The following is a 23,725-nucleotide window of genomic DNA, read 5'->3' on the forward strand; positions in this document are numbered from 1 at the left end:
TCTGTAATGAGATTTGGCGCCCTCTTCTGGCTTGCGGGCATACATGGAGGCAGAATGTTGTATACATAATAAATAAATCTTTTTTAAAAAAAAAAAATGCTTGGCGGAGGATGTAATTCGATGCTAACGTACTTGCCTAACATGTGCAAGGTCTTCAGTCCTCCAGAAACATGCGTGCATGAGTGCACGTGCGCGCCTGCACAGCTACCCGTCCCCACATTCCCACAAAATGTTCCTGTGTCTCTCCCTCCTGGCCGTTAGTCAATGGAAGTCTCCTCGTCCCCTCCCCTCTCCTTTCCCTGTGTCCCTGATTCCTAACAGCGCCACATCCCCTCTGCCCTCTGTTCTGCACGTTCAGATCTTGCTCTGCTATCCTCCACTCATCTGAGAAGTGCAAGCACCGTTTAAGCAGCCCTAACACAGGTTCCAGTAAGAGATTTTTTCTCTCATTTTACGCGTGAGGAAAGTGAAGAAAAGCGGCTCAAGGAGGTCCAATGGCCAACAAGGGCGGAGCCTGGAGAGTGGAGGCAGACTACTCTGCTCCCTCCCCTTGTCCACCCTAGGCAACCTTTCCCACCCTCCAGCACTTGACCTTCTCTGCCCGCAGGGACGTCTGAGTTCTTTGAGTAGCTACAGGGAGATTTGCTCCTACCTCTGTTGCAGAGTAAAATAACAGGGCCAAAGTTGGTATTATTCAGAGTGTGGGCAAGGTCCTGGAGCTAAAGCCATACCATCAGGTCCCACGCCAGTCACACCCAACTTCAGCCCAAGCGCAAGCTTTCTACGGGTGTCTCAACGCAACCATCGCACCACAGCGGCTGTTGAGACCCTGGGCTTGCCTGCCGCCCCAGAGAAAAAAGGAGGGGCATCAGACACATCCAGGCGGTGTGGCAGCAGTTAACCATCCAGCCCTGAACTCACTGATCCCAGGCTCTTGCTGCTCTCTGGCGGCAGGAACCGGGAGCCCGAGACTCGGGAATCGCACCTTGTTTGCTGCGCTAGGGCAAGGGCAAGCAGAGAGTGACCGCAAGTCTAGAGAGAGGAAGGGAAACAGCGAAGAAGCAGCTGGAGCAAAGAGGACTGGGGTCCGGGAGAGCCGAGGAAAGGAGGACAAGGGGACAGTTAGGGCAGAGGGCGGTAGTGGGCACCGGCGGGGACCCCAGGAGCCACTGGCCGCGCAGAGCCCCTTCTCCAGCCTGCAACCTTCGCGCGCACGGGCCACCCCCTCCTCCCTCCGGGCCGCCCCTCCTCCGTCCCGCCCCCGCGCAGAGTCCCAAGCGCTGCAGAGGCCGCCGCCTGCACTGCCGCTCCCGGAGCTGCTGCTCGCCTGGACACGCTTGGAGAAGGATTCAGGTCGACCGCCCCAGCCCTTCCCTCCCTGTGACTCCGCAACCACCGCTAGACCAGTTCACTCGCTTCACCGTTCTCGCTGGGACCTTCACGGCCCCGTGACCTCCCCTCCGCTCCCCTGAACCACCGCTCCCCTGCGGCCCCCTCCGCTGCGGAAACTTGGGCAGGACCGACGGGACCCGCGCGCGGGCTGACTCCGGCGCTGCGGCGATGCCCGCGGGCCCTTTCCCCGCCACTTGCTCGCCCAGTGCCGGGGTTCGGGCCCCGACGGCTGCGCCGTGAGATGACTTTCCGAGACCTCCTGAGCGTCACTTTCGAAGGACCCCGCTCGAACAGTAGCACTGGGGGCTCCGGCGCGGGCGGTGGAGCTGGCACGGCTGGACCCGAGGGCCCGGCGGTGGGCGGCGTGCCAGGGACCACTGGCGGCGGCGCTGTGGTGGGAACCGGCAGCGGCGAGGACAACCAAAGCTCCACGGGAGAACCGGGGGCTGCGGCCAGCGGTGAGGTGAATGGCTCAGCGGCCGTCGGGGGACTGGTGGTGAGTGCACAGGGCGTGGGAGTGGGAGTCTTCCTAGCAGCCTTCATCCTCACCGCTGTGGCGGGCAACCTGCTCGTCATCCTCTCGGTGGCCTGCAACCGCCACCTGCAGACGGTCACCAATTATTTCATCGTGAACCTAGCGGTGGCTGACCTACTGTTGAGTGCAGCTGTGCTGCCCTTCTCTGCCACTATGGAGGTTCTCGGCTTCTGGGCCTTCGGCCGGACCTTCTGCGACGTTTGGGCCGCGGTGGACGTGCTGTGCTGCACCGCTTCTATCCTTAGCCTCTGCACCATCTCTGTGGACCGGTACGTAGGCGTCCGCCACTCGCTCAAGTACCCAGCCATTATGACAGAGCGCAAGGCCGCTGCCATCCTGGCTCTGCTCTGGGCGGTGGCCCTGGTGGTGTCTGTGGGACCACTGCTGGGCTGGAAGGAGCCAGTGCCCCCAGATGAGCGTTTCTGCGGCATCACCGAGGAAGTGGGCTATGCTGTCTTCTCATCCGTGTGCTCCTTCTATCTGCCCATGGCGGTGATCGTGGTCATGTACTGCCGCGTGTACGTGGTCGCGCGCAGCACCACGCGCAGCCTCGAAGCAGGCATAAAGCGGGAGCCTGGCAAGGCCTCCGAGGTGGTACTGAGGATCCACTGTCGCGGTGCAACTGCTAGCACCAAAGGAGCCCCAGGGACGCAGAGTAGCAAGGGCCACACCTTGCGCAGCTCGCTCTCTGTAAGGTTGCTCAAGTTTTCCCGCGAGAAGAAGGCTGCCAAGACGCTGGCCATCGTCGTAGGTGTCTTCGTCCTGTGCTGGTTCCCCTTCTTCTTCGTCCTGCCACTGGGTGAGTGATTCCCCTCACATTAGACCTTTCTTCCCTTCTGGCAAGTCCCTTCCTGGAAGGCTTAGATGACCCACAACCTGACAATGGACGCTTAAGAACTTCCGGTCTCTTACTGTTATGGAGGGAGAGCAAGGGGCTCTTGGTTCTTCTGGGTTTCCTTTAACAGGTTGCTCATTTTTACCCTTTGTAGCCATTACAAACCCTGGCCTTGCTTTAGTTCCTTGGAAATCTGGGCAAACCTCTCCCTGTAACATGCGGTCAGCAGTTCATGTGACCCTCAGTTTATGTGATGGGTATGCGATATCCATCTCTGGAAACAGACATAGGGGGCGAGCCCCCATGCACTCACTCATTCACCGGCAGCAGACCCAGGCCAATCACCTTGTATATCTCAACAGACACCGGAGACCCTGCTTTCTCCAATAGGCATCCATCCAGTGGCCCCACTGTGGAAACCCTGTGGACTTTCCCTTCTGAAATCTCCTCTTGTGAGTGGGTTGGAGGAGGGGACCAGGGAAGGTGGAAAGGACAGGATGAGAAAACTGTCAAGAGGACAGTTACTATTGTTTATAATCATTTACAGGGTAAACTAGTTCCCCGTACAAGGGCCCTGCAGTCCTGAGGGAGGCACAACAGTTCTCAGGGGACTCCTCCCACCCCTTGAGCCTGAAAGCCCTGGAGCTGGCCCAGGGCCTGGACCAGCAGAGAGGAGAAAGGGGCAGCATTTTTACAGCTGCCACGGTGACTTTTATTTATCATAGTTGAGTGTGTCACTCTCCTACAAGTCCCTTGGTGTTTTCACACTACTTGGAAATACACCTGCCTTCCACAGCCTACAGAAGGTAGCCTTCAGATTTATTATTGTCTGAACCGAAACAGGTCGCTGTCAGTATTTACAGGAGGAGCCCAGGCATGAACTGCAGGATGCCAACAAATGCCCTTCCCATCTGAAAGGGGCTCTTCAGGGAAGGGTTTCCTGCCACTTAGTTAGTTCCTTGCCTGCACCAATTTCTGATCTTCTCACTTGATCTTCCCTCCGTCTGGATGGCCCCCAAACCTCTTAGCTAACTCCCAACCTGTGGGTTTCTACTTAAATGCCCCATTGGCTGAGTGTTTCCCTCTGTCACTGGCTCTCTAGCTTTTCCTTTCAACTGTATCATCACTGAATCCATAGCACCCAGAATGGTGCCTGGCATATGAGGAGCAATACTGTTCTCCATTGAGAACACAGGCGCTGGTGTCAGGCAGCTTGAGTTCAAATCCCAGCTCTGCCTCTAACTAGTTATGTGGCCTCAGGCCTCCGTTTCTTCATCTTTAAATGACAGTGGTGATGATGGTGATAATGCTGACTTTGACAAATTTTGGGAGAGCCAAGCCAATGAATTGCTGTATATGAATGTGATTGAGGTGTATGTGACACTCTCTCTCTCTCTCTCTCTCTCTCTCTCTCTCTCTCTCTCTCTTTCTGTGTGTGTGTGTGTGTGAGGGGGGGGGGAGGGAGAGATCAGGATAAGGAATAAAACCTCCACTTAAGGTCTGCTTTGCGGTTGGATTGAGGAATGTGAAAACAACAAAGTTAAAGAAGGGGACAGAGAGCCAGGATAAAGATAGTGTGCCCCCCCCCCCGACACACACACCACACACACACCCTCTCCAAGGCCCAGCCCCATGGCCCTGCTCTGGCCTCGCTTTATGGAACCTGTTCAAGGGCACCTCACTCTCCTATCTCTGTGTGTCTAGCTCACACCAGTCCCCACAGGGAATGCTCAGCCTGGGTAGGAAACGCCACCTCCATTTTTACATTTTCCTTTACTTTTAAACTATTTTGTTAGAGAATAATGCACAAATGAATAGAAACTAATGTAATATTATAATACTGTTGCATATTACACATAATTTAATACTCCAATAAACACTCATGGGCCTTTGATCACCCACACTGAGCATATGCTGAGTTTACCATATCTACATTATATATATCCTTCCTCTTGCTGCATGCACAGAATAGATCACAGTTGATTTCACTGCCCCGCTTCCTCCCTCGCCTCCCCAGAGGTAATGCCAGCATTTATTACTCCTATGTATTTATTGATACCCTTACCACAGACATCTGCATTCATTTCAAAGCACAACACTGTGTGTCTTCAGAGTTTATATCAATGGCATTCACTATGCATATCATTCTCCAGTCTGCGTTTTTTCCATCCCTCGCTATGTCCTTGAGATTCATGCAGTGTGGGACCATTATTAGTGCATTTGAGACTGCTGCATGGTGTGTGATCCACTCTTCTGCTGAATATTAGTTTTTTCTCGTTCTTTTTTATGGTTAAAATCAACACATCAGAACAGTAGAACTGCTTTTTGAGGTCCAGATCACACATCTTCCAGGAAATCATCTCCAGATCTCCATGACCCCTTCCCCTTGGCATCCACTGCTCTTTCTCTGTCCCTTTATCTTTGCTGCTCCTTCCACATGGTATAGGATCCCTAGAGATGTCTATATCTGGCCCCAAGAAGGGATTACATGGATGTATGAATATGCAAAGCTATCAAGTCGTGTGTTTTCGGATGTGCATGCCAGCTCGAACTCCTGGCAGTGCCTAATCCTGAGGAGCTGGCAATAATGAACAAACAGGACAGGTGCCAAGCAAAGAAACAGAATATTCCACTCTGCCCTGTATAGACTGGAGGGCACAGAGGAGGGCAGAGACTGCTGTAGAAGCAAGAGAGTGGCCTGGAGGTCGTTGAGGAGGGAAAGGGACCAGGAGGCCCTGACACTCCCCTTGTGAGGGCTTGTGAGGGACGAGGTGCCCTTGAGCAAACATTCTGAGCTGCAACACTTTGTGGGGAAATGTGGCCTTCAAGGGGCCAACATGTTTTAGCTGGAGGTGTTATGATAAAGTCTATAGGAGATTTGGCACAGAGGTTGAAGATGAAGGTGCTGGCGGGAGTGTGGGGGTATAGTCTCCCAGGAAGTAGCAGGAGAAGAGTGGAAGCCAGGGATTTACCTGTTTAGAAAGAACCAAACAGAAGTCAGGAAAGGCAGCTGGGAGAGGTGTGGTACAGCTGAGGACAACGGAGGGACAGCCGCGAGGGACAGCCAAGGAACAGTCGAGGTACAGCTGCGTAGGCGGGAAACCTTCAGGTCCACATGAGTGTACTGGGGAAGAGAGACGCATGTCCACAAAGTCCGTGGTTATAGAAATGAAAACAACTATCCGGCCACACTCTGGGCTAAACCGTCCACCGTGCCCTCATCCACACCTCTCATCTTCAGGAGACCCAGCTGCAATGGAGAGGTAGCTGGTGAGCAGAAACAACAGTCCTGGGGTAGCAAGGAACAGTCTGGAATCGCAGAGGAACGCTGGCACAGAGGGCCATTGACTGCTACCTTTCAGCCGCAACATGTAACCCAAGCGCTGGGGAGGCTGAAGCAGTCTGTTTAGTGAGACCCTGCCCCCCCCCCAGCCTAAAAAGAGGAATATGCTATTGGTCTAGCCAAATCTACTACCAAGGAGGACCGACAACAGATATACTAAATTGTGAGGCCCCCTGAGGACAGGTGCCAGGCACACGAAATCATAAAGGGCCCAGATACGCTAAAGATCATCTCATTTATGTCCGCCTCACTTTCCCAGGGCATATGTTTCCTAGAGGTTACTTAACAGAAACCTCAGACATTGCCGGTCTGGTACTACATACAACTCCAGGCAGCACAGGGAGCTGCTGATATCAGCAGGGCTGTTTGTGGACACTTGCAGCCCTTGCCCTGGTGCATGGTCACAGGCCTGTCCCTTCTTCCATGACAGCACACTTCCAGGACAGGCCAGGACAGTGCTTCCTGTTCAGTCTTGGAGACGTTCCAAGTCAGACTGGGAAGACTACATACATACCCTGTGGGGCCTATGGAGAAAAGAGCTCTTGACATTCCTCCCCAGGACAGACACATTTCCCCTGGTCTTAAACAAGTTGGCACAGGGCTAGATGCCATGAAAAAAGTGATAAGAAATTATATAAATATAGTTTCATATAGTCACAAGCAGCCCAAACTTCAGTGTGTATAGGCAAGGACAGCTGCTATAGAGATGAACACACTGCCTAGGACTTGTCTGAAAAACTTCAAGGTGGAAGATGGCCAGCAAAGGTACACTGCCGGAAGTGCATGTGATTGGAGCTTCTGCCCCGGGACAGGTGGTGCATGGGTCTGCTCACCCCAAGATCTAGGCTGAGTGTTTGGTAACCTTTCCTATATACCCTGCATGCCAAAGGGAGGCAGTGGACAGGGCTCCAGGCCCTCCTCAGTGTCTGCAAGGCTGTATTATCTTGCATTTGGCATTGATGTACATGGCAGGTGCCTCTCGGTGAGGCGCAGAAGTAGGGCTTGGAAGCTCATCTGCAGGACCCAGCCTCACCCCTTGCCACTCTGATGACACTGACAGACCCTAGCTGTTCATTTCCAGCTCTCTGGTTTTGTGGGGGGGGGGTGTTGTTTTTGTTTTGTTTTGTTTTGTTTTTTTGGTGTGTGTGTGTGTGTTTAAGCAGGTCACCAAATGTCACTGGCTTCTGCGGCTGTTTTATTTTTTGCAGTGATGAGGACTGATCCCAAGCCATAAAAATCCACCCATGAATTACACCCCAGTCCCCATCACTAGCCTCTGAATGTCACCACCCAGGGCAACTTCAGAGGCTCTGACTGAAGTCCACACAGTCTATCCAAACCCCACGACCCCATTCAAGCCATCTGGGAGCCATAACTGGGCCTCTCTTTCATAGTGTTAGCCTGTCTCAATGATACGGAGAACATTTCTGACCCTCAGATTTAGTCCATTGCCTTGTTCCATGCATTACGATGTCGACATTCAGTATGTATCACAGGGTAAGGGCAGAGAAAACCTACCACATAGGCACAGTAAAGTAGCCGTGTTGGTGGGGTACGCAGGCTTGGCAGACCTGGAATGGGGAGTTAGCGAGTAAACAGGCCAATGAATGAAGCCCATGCAGGAAAATGGAGAAATAAACCATTTGTTCATAGACTATACAGCAAGGAAAAACAACAAGTGAATTTTATGGCCTTCCTACTGGGTGGAGTAAGCCAGATTGGAAGCATAAAGTGTGTTTACCATTCAAAACTTGGCAAAAAATCTAGCTGATGATAAAAATTAAAATAGTGGTTGCCTTTGTGTGAGAGAGAGTGGGGACAACGAGTACCAACTGGAAGCAAGTGCTAGAACCTTTCGTGACGCTGGAAATGTTCCATCTCCTGCTTGCGAAGAGATGCGAGTATTGTCACCGTGTTATACACTTAAGGCATACACACTTACATTAGTGTGTGCAAACCCAAAAACCTGGTCCATGTCTGTAAGCAGAGCAGGTGCTCAGGGAACTTGTGCAGGCTGGGGGAGTGAAGAAACTCATACCTCTCCATTATTTGGCATGCCAGGGTCTGAGTGGCCCAGACCAGCCCTGTGTTTAACTTAACCTCACTTTATTTTATCAGAGTATTATGGCATTTGATAATAAAATCTTCAGTGTGCACACAACAGTGTTAACTTATAGGGACAATGTTGCACAGCTGGTCCATCTCACTTGATCATCCATTCTCTGGCATGGTTTCCAGACATCTGTGCTTTTGTGTGGTATCTTGCAGGGTTTGTGCTTGGCCACAGATCACCTTCAGAACCTTTGACAAGCCTTCAGGATCCGAGTGTGCTCTTGCTCTCCGGTCTTACTGGGAATTTCAGGTCCAGCTTGTATTCCCCAGCCCCAGGCCTGGCATTTGCTGTTTCTCTAATGACAATTAGGGTACCACAATGTGAGCTCTCAGCAGCTGACACTGCTGTCTTATCTGCCATCAGTTCTGGTTCAGGTTCAGGACGGAGCTAAGAAACACAATACTTTTAGAAAAACCCAAAAACACTTATGATGCCTTAGTGTTAGGGTCACAAGCTGTCGTCTCCATTTTCACCCCTAGTCACTGGTGTGGCTCCATTGTCCCAAGACTGGTCTATGACGGCACCTCACACTCCAGACTAGACTGACGTTCCCTCTCCTCTGTCCTTTTAGGGCCATGTTGAGCCCCTGTGCCCACCTGCATCCTCCCACATCATCCTCAGAGGATCTCTGTCTGAATCCATCTGCTCTGTCCTCCTTGGCTCCCATTATGTTGAGCTCAGCCTCAGTATGGCTCTCACCTCCCTGTCTCTTCTTTTGCCTCCCATTCCTGAGAGGCAGCCAGTCCCATGACTAAGCACTTCATTTGCTCCGAGCACTTTTAACTCCCTCCCCTCCAGAATCAGGCCCGCCATTCTCCCATGTGGTACACTGGTGCACTGATAAATACATTCTCCTTGGCTCTGGGATGGGATTGGTTTGTAGCATCTGCCCATTCCTGTGGTGTAAACGGTCTCAACGTGGTCAGTGTCAGGTCATGAAAAACACAACCACCCAGTCTGCAAAGTTCCTGAGAATGGAACAGCTCTCAACAGCCAGTACAAATCATTTAGCTGAGCATGCCAAAGAGGTACCAAACTCTACACAGTCGGTGCTCTGCCCAGGGACAGCCTCGGGGTGTCTTGGGAGCTCTTGTAGGTTCCATTAGCTCTAATTCTCCTAAGTTCTTTCCTTCCTAACAGGTCTGCTTCAACCACTTTCTTCCTTCCTTCCAGCTTTCTGTATCATCCGTCTGCCCTCCTATGCACAGCACATAGCCCTATCTAGAGCTGTCTTAAGATGCTCCCCGCTAGCATGATGGCCTCCTTTGCCCTCCTCCCTCCCATACCATCTCACTGGTGTCTTTCCTCACTTATGGCTACTTGTGAGACATCCTTGCCACTTCTTAAAGACTATATTCTGAGACCGGTCCTCCTCTTCCAGCCAGCAATGCCTCCGCCCACTCTTGCCATACCAGCCCCTCTTCCCCTTGGCCCTGTCACCAATAGCAACCCAATAGTCACCCTCCAGGGTGCTTTCAAGCCTCTCCTGCCCTGTCAGCTTCTCTCCTGGACTCTCACCATCCCTCAGGTCTTACCCTGCACACCGCTCTGGTGGTACCCTCAGCCTCCTTGGGGGGGGGGGGGGCTTCTTCCCCTCTGAGCCCCATTTAATTTTATCTCCACCTTCCAGACACTCATACCATATTAATTTCCTTTCTTAGCTTAACAAATGACCATTGATTTAATGGTTTCAAACAATGAATTATCTTCTGGGGAGGAAGGTCCTAAATCCTCAAATCAATGTCCTAGCAAGGCTGTCTTTCTAGAGGATCTAAGGGAAAGATATTCCCTGACATCCTGCAGCCCCCGAGACAGCCCTGGGCCCTCCTCTGTGCAGAAGTGTCCACCATCCCATCACCATCTGACTCTCTGCTGGGACCCTTGTGAGGCTATCTTGTGCCAATCTGACTTAACCGTATCCACCATGGAAGGTCTGGACAACCTCATTCCGTTGGCTGAACTGCCACCAGCTCCTCTTCCTGAGCTTGCCTGTCCACTCCCCTGAGCCTGCTACTTACCCTCTTCCCACGTGGAGAGTGGCATCTCCGTACTCTGGTGCCCACAGCCAGAGCATCAGCCTCCTCCACACCCCAACCAGTCATTCAGCCCATTGAGCATCTCTCTCTTCACGCGGTCTCATTTTCCCATTCCCTCTTGCCTAAGCAAATCAGCTCCCCTCACCTTCCTGGCAGGAGCTGACCTCTCCCAGCAGGGCCACGACATCAGTGCTATCAGCTGTTGTGTTGTACGTGAGAGAAAATTGACACAGGGAGGCTAAGTAACGTCGTCAAAGTTCCCTGCTCACTTGGTGTAAGGACTAACATTGGAACCCAGGCACTCGCCGCCCCCCCCCCCCCCCCGCATCCTTGTTATCGCTTGCCTGGATGAGAGACTGGGCTGAGCCAGGGTAAGATATCAGTCTGTGGCCACGTTTTCAGTCTTAAATACCACCCAGACCCTCGGCCCCTGCACAAATCCCCCAGGCTCTCTGCCAGATGTCCTTCTGTGCTGACTGCTTGCCATGAAGAAGACCTCAGCACGGTCACAGGACATGGCTTCTTCCTGAGTGGCCTGGGCTCTGAGAGACAAAAGCTAAAAGCCCATGGTCCCTGAGTTAAGCCCTGGGCAAGTGGAAGATTTGCCTTCCTCACTTTGCAGTGATGATGCAGAACAGATGTTGGCCCTGTGACTGGGTGGGCTCAGTGCTGGGACTCCCTCCCACGGTGCCCACTGCCAGGGGGACCTTCTGTTCTGGGCAGAGGCTTCTACCCTGCACAGACCCAGGAGCACAGTCAATGTAGTCCACAGGGGCTCCTGCTTGGAGTAAGTCCAGCGTGACTAAGCGCAGGAGTCCCTGGACAGCCGTGCAACCCCAGTCACCCAACTTGTCTGAGGCCACAGATCGGAGCAGGGGAGATCAGGAAGGAAGTAATACGGGGGGGGGGGGGGGGGGGAGGGGGGGGAGACTGGGAAAGTGAAAAACTAGAAAAGCAGATGAAAAGAGTTGGGAGTAGATGGGGGGACCCACTGCAGGCCTAGAGGAAGCCAGGGGATGTGAGCCTGGAGTTTATGTCCATAGGGAACTCAGAGAGCTGCCCTACCATCCCAGGTCCCTCAGCCTGTAATGAAGGCCAAGGTTCTCTGCCAACTTCAGGCAGCCCAACGGTCCTGAGGCAGGCAATGCTGGGGCCCAGAAGAACATCTGACCCATTCCTGATCTACCTCAAGCGAGGAGACTCTGCCAGTGACCCTTCACCATAGGAAACTGGCAGTGCCCTCAATGTGCCCTTCCATGTCCTCTTAATGTATATGGGGTCCAGATCTTACCCAGGTCACCTCTTCCTCACAGCCTGCCATGATTACTCCCAATTCAAAGTCGCCTTGTTTCATTCTCCCCTCACTCAGCCTCCTCTGCAGCCATCTGTCCAAACCCTAGGGGCTTCTTGCTGCTTCTGGACCTTTGCTCATGCTCCTGCCTCTACCCAGAATTTACTTCCCCCAAATGAATATCTAGCTCACACACATACACACACACACACACAGAGAGAGAGAGAGAGAGAGAGAGAGAGAGAGAGAGAGAGAGAGAGAGAGAGGAGAGAGAGAGTGAGAGAGAGAGAGGAGAGAGAGAGTTCTCCTTACAAGTCCTCATTTCAAGTTCTTTATCAGAGAGGTTTTCTGGCTCTGCAGGGGAGAGAGGTCCAGAGTCCCTTGGGGAGGGAGCCGCTGTGAGCACTGGTGTAATGGCCTCTAAGTGCCCAGCTGGAGAGCTGGGAGATAGGGGTTATCTGGGGCTTGCATTCCTTCTGTCCGGACCCTGAGGTGAGAGGAGGCATGAGCATCAGAAGATGGCGGTAACTCCTAGTAGCTCTCAGCCAGAGAAATAGCATGCATGTTCTTGACAGAGGTCACTAGTGGAGGAAGGGCAAAAAGCAAAGAGTGGGGGACAACAGTCTGATACTTCATGGCCAGCTACAACTTATGCTCGGGGCTGGCTGTGAATTCTGACAAGCTGCCAAGGACATGCTCCTTTCTGGGGATGCCAGGAGAGGCTCTTAATCACAAAGCCTGCCTCTCGGCCTTGGAGCTGCCTGGCCTCTCAGGGCTTGGCCTATTTGTTCATGTCCCTCTCTTGACTTCCCCCAAATCCCAGCAGCTCCTCCTCAGCCTACCCTTCTGCTCCTTGGGAAATAGCACTGCCCTGGGATAAACCAGGCTGCAAAGAGCCCCTGCCTCCTTTGCCACAGTATGTGCCCAGCTGATGCAGTCAACAACATTTACCTGCTGACCAGACAGGCCTTTTCTGATCAGCAGTGCCTGCACTGAAGGACGCTAAGCTAGACCTCTTGTACCACATGGGTGTTAGTCGGTATTGCAGTCTCTGTGACGAATCTGAGGTAGCTAAGTGAAAAGGAGAAAGCTTTCTTTTGGGTCACTGCTGGGAAGGCTGCAGTCTGATTGGTTGGCCCATTGTTTGGGGCATGTGGTGAGGCAGCATGTCATGGAAGCAGTGAGTGGCTGGGAACAGAAGAGGAGCCACACCCCCAGTGACCTGAAATCCTCTAGCCAGTCCCTGTTTAGACGTCACCACCTCCCAGTAGCTGCGTGGACTGGGGACTCACACCTTCAACACACGGGCCTTCCGGGGAGCTAACAACCCTCCTGTAAGCCCTTCAGGAAGGCAAGTGGGTACAGCCAAGCCAGATGGATGAAACTGAGCAGGGTGAGAGATGAGAGCTAGAGAGGCCCAAGTAGGAGGACCTGCTTGGGGTTAAATGTGAAATCAGAGGCGGACAAAGGTCATTCTATGTCTCCCTGTGATGTAGAAGTCTTAGCATATTCTTAATTCTGTGAGATGCCACTGGGAAAGGATAGAGGAAAAAAAGAGAAACCTTTTTTTTTTTTTGGTTTTTCGAGACAGGGTTTCTCTGTGGTTTTGGAGCCTGTCCTGGAACTAGCTCTTGTAGACCAGGCTGGTCTCGAACTCACAGAGATCCGCCTGCCTCTGCCTCCCGAGTGCTGGGATTAAAGGCGTGCGCCACCTCCACCCGGCAAGAGAAACCATTTTTAAGAAAAAGCATCCCTGCCATTGTGTTCAGACTGGAGAGGGGACAGGTGGACAGGTGGACAGGTGGACAGGTGGACAGGTGGACAGGTGGAGGCTGTCAGGATGCTGCAGTCATCTTGGCAAAATCGGACGAAAGAGGTACCAGACTCCAGGAGCCAGGCGGAGGGCCCGCCTGCTGGAGGAGGAGCTAGGCATAGACAGAGGGGTGAGACAGACTCCTTCAGCAGGGCCAAGCAAAGTAGACAGAGGTCCTGTCCTGGAGTCGCCTGCCCAGGGTGGATGGAGGACAGAGAAGAATAGTGACTCCAGCAGGACGGGAGAAGGTGGTCAGCACAGTAGCTCTAAGTGAGAAGTAAGCAGACTGGACGCATCCAGTTAGGTGGAGGGTCTGGGCAGCCTTACTATAGAGGAGATGGGAGAAAACACTGGGGGAAAGCTGCGGTCCAGGGTAGGTGAGAAGCAGCCAGGAAGATGGTGGCTGCAGCAGAGAGGGGAGGTATGTGGAATTGTGCACATATTACATCCCAGCCCCCACCCCGTTACCTTGAGGAAACAGAAGCTGCTGGAGGGGTTTGAGCAGGGAACAAACATGATCAGCTTAACTTTTTTTTTTTTTAATCATTTGAAGGGCGGAACTGCTCAGCAGGTAAAGGACTCGCCATGCAAGCACAGGGGCCGATTTGGATCCCCAGCACCTGTGGAAAGGGCTAGACACACAGGGGTGTGAGCAGGACGTCCCAGAGCTGGGAGGGAAGGAGGACCTTAGGACAGAGCTGGGGGAAAGAAAGAGCTTGTGCTGTGGGAACTCCTTCTGCTCCTCCAGCCAATAGTCTTACAGACCCAAGTGGGCTGGTATCTTAAAGGCTATTGGCTGTAGGAGAGGAAGGAGTTCCCACAGCAGGAACCTAGGACACAACCAAGGTCACAGACCTACAAGTATTCAGAACGGGATTCTGTGGCTCATGGGTGAGGTTCCGGCTGGGTCAGGAATGTGGATACAGGATGGTGGTGAAGGAAATGGCTGTGATGTTGGCAACGTGAGTGCCTACTAAGCAGAGAAGGAGGCAGCCGCCAGGGACAACCCAAGGCACTGGCAAATGGTCACCCTATAGCTAAGGAAAAAGAGAGGGAGGGGTGGGGCTGCCTTGAGCTGTGTGCTGCACCTGTAAGTAAAGAATAGAACAGCTCTGGACTGTGCTTGCCAAGGACCGCCCTCCCGCCCCTGCTGCTGTGTGGAGATACCCCTTTGGCAGGTCCTGCCCTTAGACAAGGGTGGTAGGCTGGGCTACAGCAGTCACAAGGAAACAGAGACAGACAGTTGATGACGGGTATAGTGCGGGGTGCAATAGAGAAGAGTCTACAGGCATCGGTACCCACCGCACTTCAAAGTGAGTATGATACATAGTGACGGGAGGGCTTTGTAAGTCACTCTGCTGGTCAGAAGCGGGTGGAAGGTCTCGCACAGGACGTTGTCACTGCCCAGTGTGTAGGAAAAGCATCCGGGACAGCCATGTATAACAGCCCAAAAGCAAGAGTGGGGATCCCATCACAAGCAGAGCACAGCCAGGGGGTAGAGTGACCACATAGCTCATGCAAGGACATACATTAGACAGAGAAAGTTAGAGCAGGGCTGTGGCACTGGGGACCTATGGAAAGGTAGAGGCTACAGCACACAGGGAGGTAGAGGGCAACACACAGTAGCCTCCTTGTTAAGAGAAAGAAAAAATAAAGAACTTCTAAAGTTTTCCCAGCTGGACTTTGTGTCTACAAGACACAGAGGACGATGTTCAGGATGGGAGAGTAAGCCCACTGGAGCCAAGGAGGAGGGTACCCTAGTGCTGAGAGTAGCCTGGCTCCAAGACTCCCACAGACCCTTTGAGTCTTTCATAGTTTTAGTGTGTGCTGCATTACTATAGCAAAACAACTGAGGTCAATGATCTTATAAAGAAATGAAGCGTATTTGCATCACAGTTCTGGTAGCTGGGAAACCCAAACAACATCAGCATCAGTATATGGGAAGGTCACACGGAAGCATCACAGCATGGAAGAGAAGCAAGAAGGGGAATGACTAGGTACAAGAGGAGCAGGTGTCTGAGGTGGTCTTGCCTTATACCTCGCTGTCGTGAGAGCTAGTCCAGCCTCACAAGACCTGGCCCACTCCTACAAGACAGCACTAATCCATCCGTGAGAGTGGAGCCACCACAACCCACCTGCCTCCCACAAGGCCCCACCTGTTACACATTGCCCCATCTCAATATGCACTGAGGATCAAGTTTCCAGGGCACCTGTGACAGAGCTGATGCTCTGAGGGATAAGAAGACAAAGCAGTTGGTGGGCCCAACAGCTGTCTCGGGCAGACTAGAGGAGGGTGGCAATGGCAAAGAAAGATTTGTCCACTGATGCCTCTGCAGCATCGTCCCTGACGAGTGTCCATTTTCAGGGGTCTCTAGACAGCTCTCCATCCCACACATAATGTGCAACAGGGAAGGGCGTGCCTACACCCCTTCAGACCCCAGAGATCTTTGCAAGGTGTATGAGCTGCAGAGAAAGTATGGAGAGGAGGGATATTGCAACAAGAGGGAGAAGTGGAGGTGGCGGCTGGAGCACCATTCCAGTAGGGAGAGGCGTGGTCCTCACTGGCCTCTGTGGTCCTCACCTAGGACCATAATAGGAAAAATCTCCCAAGACCTGCTGCCCCTGGAATCTGCAACCTGCAGCATAGGTACCCGAATTTTCTAAGCACACAGTGGTCAGAGAGTAAGAACCGGTTGTGGTGGAGGATGAGGGACCACCATCTCCCTAGGACTTTCAGTTTACCCACTCCTGAGTGCCTGCCTGCATCTCTTCCCCAGGGACTTCCATAGCTCATCCACCGATGTAGTCCATCCGTAAAGTAGCCAGAAAGTGGGGGAAATAAATAGCTGGAGAAAGCAGCTGGAGACTGATGGGAATGAGTGGTAGGTACCCACATCCCTCCCCATTAGTGGGGAGACCCCAAGAACCCCTTTGGAGTTAAGCCTCCATTCCCCACATTAGCAACTGACTTACTAGCATCCCCTCCCCCTGTGTTAGTACGTACCCAAGGTGTTTGCTCCCAGGCTAAAGACTTGCACTTGAACCCTGTCCCAGAGCTTGCCTCTGGAGGAACTCAAAGTCAGACCTCCAGGGAGGCAGAGGGCAACTGCCAGGGCTGGAAGGCTGCCTTTGAATCCTAGCCCCTTCGTGTGTGAGGAGTTCCCGTTCCAAAAAGACTCTGGAGAAGTCGGTTGTGCATAAATTAAAGCCCCAATGTTTGCAGTACAGACTGGGGCAGTACTAAAACATGTCATGTTGTCCACACATCTGAATAAAAGCCAGGCTGGCAACAACCGCTGGAAAGCATAGCCCACTGATGTATCATCCACAGCTAAATAGAGAAGACTGTAGTCTGAGTCAGAATGTTATTGCCAGCCTGACTTTGCAGCCGTTGAGGGATCCTGTTCTTGAGGGCCATCTTCCTGCAGGGTAAGGTCCTTCTGGCATTTTCTAGGGACTGCCTGACCCCTCTCCCAGGGGAAATCAACCTTACTAAGCCCCAGTACCCACAAACCCACAGTATTCAGTTACTGTTTCTGACTGCTCTCTAGATATAGTTGGTAGGTTCCGCTCCCCAGGCTGTGGGACCCGCTCTGAAAAGTCTGAGGAAAATACTGGAGGAATGAGCAGATACCAGGGGTGGGTGGGTGGGTGGGAGGGCTGGCCGGCTGATTTGCTTGCAGACATAGGGAATCGAACTCAGGGGCTCTCCAGTGTTACCTGAGTTCTCTAGCCTTACCTATATTCCCAGCCCAACACGTTTAAGTTAAAATTCTGCTAAGCACTGAGCCCTGAAATCTATGAATCGGCATGAGATCCCATCCAGGGGAGCATTATTGTCTCCAGTTCACAGAAAAAGAAAGGGAGACCTTCAGTGGCTGGTCAAGGAAGCTGCTGAGGACCACATGAGCAAGATGTGAGAGGCTGGGCTGTGTAATGGGTGCTGCCCTCCCTCCTTCCACTGTCTCTCAGTATCAGGAACTGTTTCTCCATGTGGTTAGTAGATGACCTGCAAGGCCGTTAGCGAGGGGGGCGGAGTGCCTCTACCCCTGGGGAGGGGACACGCTATCCTTATTTGGAGGAATCAAAGGCAGAGAAGAAAAAAAAACCGTAATTTGTCAAGGAACGCCACTCCTAACCTTCTGTGTCTGGAATGAAGCACCTGGCCCCAGCTGCTGCTGAAGAGGCTGGGGAGACAGTAGCCTCTGGACTGCACTTTAGGCTCGGTCCCCTTTCCCTTAGAGTGGCTTCCTTAGGATCCTAGGGGACACGGGGTCTTAGCACCCATCCTACCTGCCTGGTGTTCTGTTCCCTCACCCAAACCATGCGAGAAACATTTCCTCACCACTTGCCCCGCAACAGCCCCACAACCCCGCAATTTTACAGCCATGGGGAGTGCACACTTGAAGCTTAATTCTGGGCTCAGGCTATCCCTCTCTCTCTCTCTCTCTCTCTCTCTCTCTCTCTCTCTCTCTCTCTCTCTCTCAAAAATACCCATGGCTCCCGACTACCCACAGAGTGAAAGCTGAGCCTTCATCCAAGGCCCTCCATTTTGGAGCCCCGGTGAGGGGTCCTGAGTTCATTCTGCAGCCGCTGACTCCATGCTTGTCCCATCTTGGTTGAGTCTGTGATGGTTAGGGGTGGCCTCCCTGAGCCTGCACTCAGCCCTGTGCTTCAATCACATTGTCACCTAGAGCGAGCACCACGTTGCCTGACTCCTCCACAGTATCCAGCACTGGGCAAACTTCGCTCGCCCCTTAATTCTGGGCTTCTTTCTCTTTGTGCTTAGGCAGTAGGGAACACAGAGTGCCATAAAACACCAATGGCAAATGAACTCATTTTGTATATATATAAAAAAAAAGTCAAAATATTTTTACATAAAACTTGTAGCCGAATTATGCTTCCACATCAGCGCCTTAAAGAACAAGAGAGTGCCCTTTGCGGAGACGGGAGGAGGGGGGGGGGGAGTGTGAACAAGGAGGTCTCCACATAGATCCCAGTAACTGGGCTGGTTCCATAGGGAAGACTGCTGATTGATCAACTGCAGCCGCGCGTGGTTTGGTCTCACTCTGGTCAGGATTTGTTGCCTGTGCTCAAAACAGCTATCAGGTCGGACTCAGAAGACAGGAAAATGATTCTTTCTTCGCACCCTTTTTCGCAGAGAAAGACCCCCTTGAGAGCTCCTGCCGGTGACTCAGCTTCAGTGGTAGGCAGCTGTCAACCTCCCAGCTACAGACATCCGTTAACTACCCGGGTCTCTGTCCCCTGCAGGTTCTCTGTTCCCGCAGCTGAAACCATCAGAGGGCGTCTTCAAGGTCATCTTCTGGCTGGGCTACTTCAACAGCTGTGTGAACCCGCTCATCTACCCCTGCTCCAGTCGCGAGTTCAAGCGCGCCTTCCTCCGCCTCTTGCGCTGCCAGTGTCGCCGTCGCCGCCGCCGCCTCTGGCGCGTCTACGGCCACCACTGGCGAGCCTCGACAGGCGAACAGCGTCCCGACTATGTCCCCAGCCCGAGAGTCGCGCCCCCGGGAGCTCCCCTGGCCCTCACTGCACACCCAGGCCCTGGCTCCGCAGACACGTCCGAGGCGCAGGCTCCGGTCTCCGGGCGTCGAAAGCCAACCTCCGCCCTCCGGGAGTGGAAGCTGCTCGGGCCGCTGCAGAGACCCACGACCCAGCTGCGCGCGAAGGTGTCCAGCCTGTCCCACAAGATCCGCTCTGGAGGCACACGTCGCGCGGAGGTTCCGTGCGCCCTGCGCTCGGAGTTGGAGGCAGTGTCTCTAAGCGTTCCCCAAGATGGGGCAGAGGCTGTCATCTGTCCTGTCTATGAGCCAGTCGACTACAGCAATCTCCGGGAAACTGACATTTAAGGATCGAGACCCAGGCTGGGAGATGTGCTGGAGCCGGGGCGGGGGGGTGGGGGGGGTGGGGGGGGTGAGGTGCGTTGAGGGATTCTGCCTTTGGATCCAGGACCTGGGACCGGATCACTTCGTAGGTGGTGGGTTATGGCGCCCCCTACTGGACATAGGTGCCCAGAGAGCTACTGGAAGTGAGACTGCGGGATTCACTCTTCTCATCCAGATTGAAAAACTGCTTAGTCAGCTGCTCCTGAAGTCTAGGCAGAAGACTTTAGATGTGGCCACTCGCCTTGGGGAGGAAGAGGTACAGATTCATACTCTGCTGCTCCCAGGAAGATCAGTGGACACCGATCTGCCACCCGGAGGAAGTCAGTGGACCTACCGTGGGACTTGTCATACTGCGAGTTTTGGTGGCATATTGGATGCCCGCCATACAAATCTGTTGTTTGTCGCCCTAGGCCCAGGGCCTCCTCCTCACGTTCCTAACCTGTATGCACCCTTCACCTGGCTGAGCCCTCACTATTTCCCCCAGGGGCCTTACTGTTTACACTCTGTACATAATTCATTGTGCCTGTCTGTGCCGATCACTTCTCACTGGGATTCCAGGCTGCCGACAGGGGAGAGCCAGCCTTATTTATCATTTTGAAAACTATTTATTGGTAAGAGTACTTATATTTTGTTCAGACTGTGCAAACTGTCCATCTTTGGCCTGTGAGTCATATAGAGCCTCCCTCTTCTGAAACCCTTAGACAACTGCAGAATAGTCTATGCTCACCTTGCTAGTTTTATCATAGCTGCCTCTCGGATAGTTGCTGCCCTTTGGGGTTTTGGGGGAGGGTAGAGGTCAGAAACATATTTTGGGAGTTGGTTCTCTCCTTCACCCTCGAGGGTCACTATCCTTTGGTCATTGTCCTTTGGATCTTTTAGCAAGGCTAAAGGACTTTGGAGCTTTGTTGGCTTTTAAAAGTCACAGAAGAACAAACTTTCTTCTTGTCAGCCTCTGTGATGCTCCAAGGGCCTCGGGAGACATACTGGCTACCAGTGCAACTGGTAAGAGAATGAACGAAAGATGTACACCCAAGCAGACAGGTCTGTGGATGTGGAGAAAGCCCACACCTAGGAGTCATACTCCTTAGCTCTGAACAATCATAAGCAATTCAGTCTCTCAAAAGAAAATATCAACCACATTTATCCAGCCAGCGTGGGTGTGATAACTGTGACCAATGGGCCCTTAGAGGACAGCTATCTAAACAAAGCCCCAAACTGGAAGAGCCGGTTACTGCCTCCAACATGTACAGGAAGGTGGCTGTCCTCTGCTAAGGGGGCAGTCTGCCTGAAGCATCACGGCAGCGCTAAGCCTTCCGTGGTACTCTGACAAGGTTAGAAGGGCTTAGAAGGAAGTGGTTTACAAAGTGAGCTGGGGTCTGGGTTTTGAGAACCTGCCTCCCCTAAGCACCCAGATATACAGGAGCAGTTATAGCAGGTACTGGGAATACGCTACGTACTCAAAATAAAATGCCCCCTTTGTACCTACTGACCTCCTTGAATCTAGGGGACAGGCTTTGCTATCTTTTCACAGAGGTGGGATCCATGGGTCAAGTCAGAAAGAGTGAGTAGGCAGCCCCCAGTCTCAAGTACTTGAGCATCAACCTCTTGCGTAGGGGTGAGCCAGGTTTGCTTCAAAAACTAGCTTAGGTTTTGGGAGACCCAAAAACTAGCTTAGGTTTGGGAATGGGAATGATAGGACTGACAACCCACTCAGTGTTTGTGCCAAGCATGGTAACCAGATTATGACCAGACCCCTGGGCACACTGCTGCTCCCTACAGCAAGAACCGAGCGTGAATGGCTGTGGAAGGTTGCAGAGCCCAGAGACATCTCTTCATCAGAGGCCTCCAGGCATCTTGTTCTCAAAGCCAGTACAGCATGGCCACTGACCTCACTCCTGGGACAAGACAGGATCATAGCAGAGAGGGACGGAATAGTGATGGGCTGGGGAAGTGATGGGGGCAGATAGAAGTGATGTCAAGAAAACCTGGGAGAATGCACAATTCCTTGGGTCCTTGGGTGCTTCTGTCCCTCAGCCCATCCTACATATCTGACTATAAACGGTCTCTGAAGTGTATGCAAGACTTGAGGCACTTGTCCTCCCTTGACCTTAGAGGATAAGGCCTGAAGGCATCTAAGGTGGGGAAGGGATGATCCTATGAGAGGTGACAAAGACCAAAGCAAGCTTTAAAGAACACTGCTGTTTGTCCAGGTCCTCATGCCCATCCTTAGCCTCCTTCCTGCTTCCTACCCCGGGGTCCTCGCTGCCATCTAACCACTCACCTCTCCTTACTTCCTACACCCGTGCTCAGCCCCATGTTAACAGCATCTGCTCTGGAGCCCCGCTTCCCTGATGTGCAGTTTGCTGGAACTAACTCCTGTTCGTTCCTGCTTCCCGTCTCCTTTCTTCCTTCCTCCAGAGACTCCCCCTCCACCCTTAAACATTCCCCAGGGTTGTATTCCTCTTCTCAGCTCTCCACATAATCTTGTCCACTCCACATCTCAATGACCACTTACATAGAAATGGCCCCCAGGGACTGTCTTGAGCTCCAGATGTGTGGTCAACCTCCCAAGCACCACACAAGGCCATCTGCTTCCTGCAGATCCCCTGAGCATGCCACGCCGCATCCACTCTCCAACTTCTCGGCTTTGCATCTTTCCAAGGTCTCCTTCACAGATTCCCAGCTCTGAGCAAGCCCCAAGCCTCCTACAGCCTCCCAGGTCACTCACCTGCCCCCTGTCCAGTGCACTGAGAAGAGTCCTTATGTCCCCAAGAGCAGATTGCCCTGCACATCTATGGTGACACATGTTCCATCTGCTGTCCAGCTGACTAGTCCCTCCCCCTTCAGGACCCTATCATCAGCCGGTCCCTGGGTTCCTCCTGTCCAGTTGCTGACAGGTCATGGGGAAGTGTCTGAGACCTTCATCAGCCTTCCTTGTATCACAGTTTCAACTCCTCAAAGCCCTCCTGACCTTGATTCTATTCCCATCCTGTTATATCCCCAGGGGACTGACTACATGGCCACCGGCTGTCCACTAGGAAGGAATTTTTGTAGTGCCCCCCCACCCCGCTTCTTGTGGCTCCCGAGGAGCACAAATCCAGATGCTCAAAAAAGCTAAATCAGTTCTCCGCCTCGCTGCTTGGAATAGCTCACAGAGAGCCACAGGGGCGCAGGTGGCACTGGGAGGGGGTAGGAGGCGCTGGATGCTGTTCTCCAGTAGTCTGGGCTTCCTGTCTTCCCTTCCCCCATCCAGACCTGCACCCTAAGAACAAAGAAACTAAGAGAATGCTGACCAGAGCAGAGACCTCCATTCTAAAATGACTCTGAGCTGCAGGACCCACAGGAAAACTGCAGGGTGCATGTGAAATGCAATGAAATGGCTGCAGTGGCAGAATGCCTGCCTCTCCTGCACAAGGCCCTAGCTCCAATCCCCAACATCAGGGGGTAGCGTGTATCAATAGGGGAGTCCAGGAAGCGGAGCCAGGCAAACTGGGCTTTCAAAGAAAGGGCCGGAAGTAAACACACTGGAAGCACCGCCAGCTCTTGGGCTGCCCTTTGCTTGCTTTCGCCATGAAATGGCCCCACCGGGGTGCTTATATTCACTCCTTTCTACCCTGCCAGGATCCAGAGAAAGAGTCCTAGTTCCTTTCCAGTTCTTTTCATAGCATACCTCTACCAAATGAATTTCTGGGGGGGGGGGGGGTTGTGTATATATGTGTGGTGTGTATGTGTGTGGTATGTGTAGTGTGTGGTGTGTGTGTGTGTGTGTGTGGTATGTGTAGAGTGTGTGGTGTGTGTGTGTGATGTGTGTGGTATGTATAGAGTGTGTGGTATGTGTAGTGTGTGTGCATGTGGTGTGGTGTTTATATATGTGTGGTGTGTGTAGACTGTGTGTGGTGTGTGTATGTGTGGTATGTGTAGAGTATGTGTGTGTGTGATGTGTGTGTGTGGTGTATATATGTGTGTGATGTGTGTGGTGTGTATGTATGTGATGTGTATGTGTGATATGTGTGTGATGTGTGTGGTGTGTATATGTGTGAGATATGTGTGTGTGGTGTGTATATGTGTGAGGTGTGTGTGGTGTATATATGTGTGTGGTGTGTATATGTGTGAGATATGTGTGTGTGGTGTGTATATGTGTGATGTGTGGTGTGTGTGTGTGTGTGTGTGTGTGTGTGTGTGTGTTCAGAAGATAACTTTACGGAGTTAGTTCTCTCCTTCCATCTCTCACATGGGCTTCAGGAATCAAACTCAGGTCCCGAGGCTCATGCAACACATTTTCCCACGGAACCATTGTGATATCCATTAGTTCCTGCGAATGGATCAGATCCGTCCTCCTCATCTTTTGAGCCAAGCCAAAGAGATCATGGGTCACTGGTCAGCTCACAGATTGGCTAATTTGGGGTCAAATCTAACAGCAGGTGAGGCAGATGGGAGAAGAATAGTCACAGAGAACAAATACCA

At 52.6% G+C, this 23,725-nt stretch overlaps 1 protein-coding gene across 1 annotated transcript; it reads left to right on the forward strand.

Moving 5' to 3' along the window:
* The first annotated feature begins 871 nt into the window (after nt 1–871).
* Nucleotides 872–22,380, forward strand: Adra1d (adrenoceptor alpha 1D). Its single transcript, XM_041670834.1, has 2 exons — nt 872–2,726; nt 18,630–22,380. Exons 1-2 carry the CDS (start codon nt 1,634–1,636, stop codon nt 19,223–19,225), a joined length of 1,689 nt encoding a protein of 562 aa, XP_041526768.1. The 5' UTR covers nt 872–1,633; the 3' UTR covers nt 19,226–22,380.
* Nucleotides 22,381–23,725: the final 1,345 nt, after the last annotated feature.

This window comes from Microtus oregoni, unplaced genomic scaffold, assembly GCF_018167655.1.
Source record: "Microtus oregoni isolate MIOR12 unplaced genomic scaffold, Mior012 000020F_ref0000438, whole genome shotgun sequence".
Taxonomy (NCBI): domain Eukaryota; kingdom Metazoa; phylum Chordata; class Mammalia; order Rodentia; family Cricetidae; genus Microtus; species Microtus oregoni.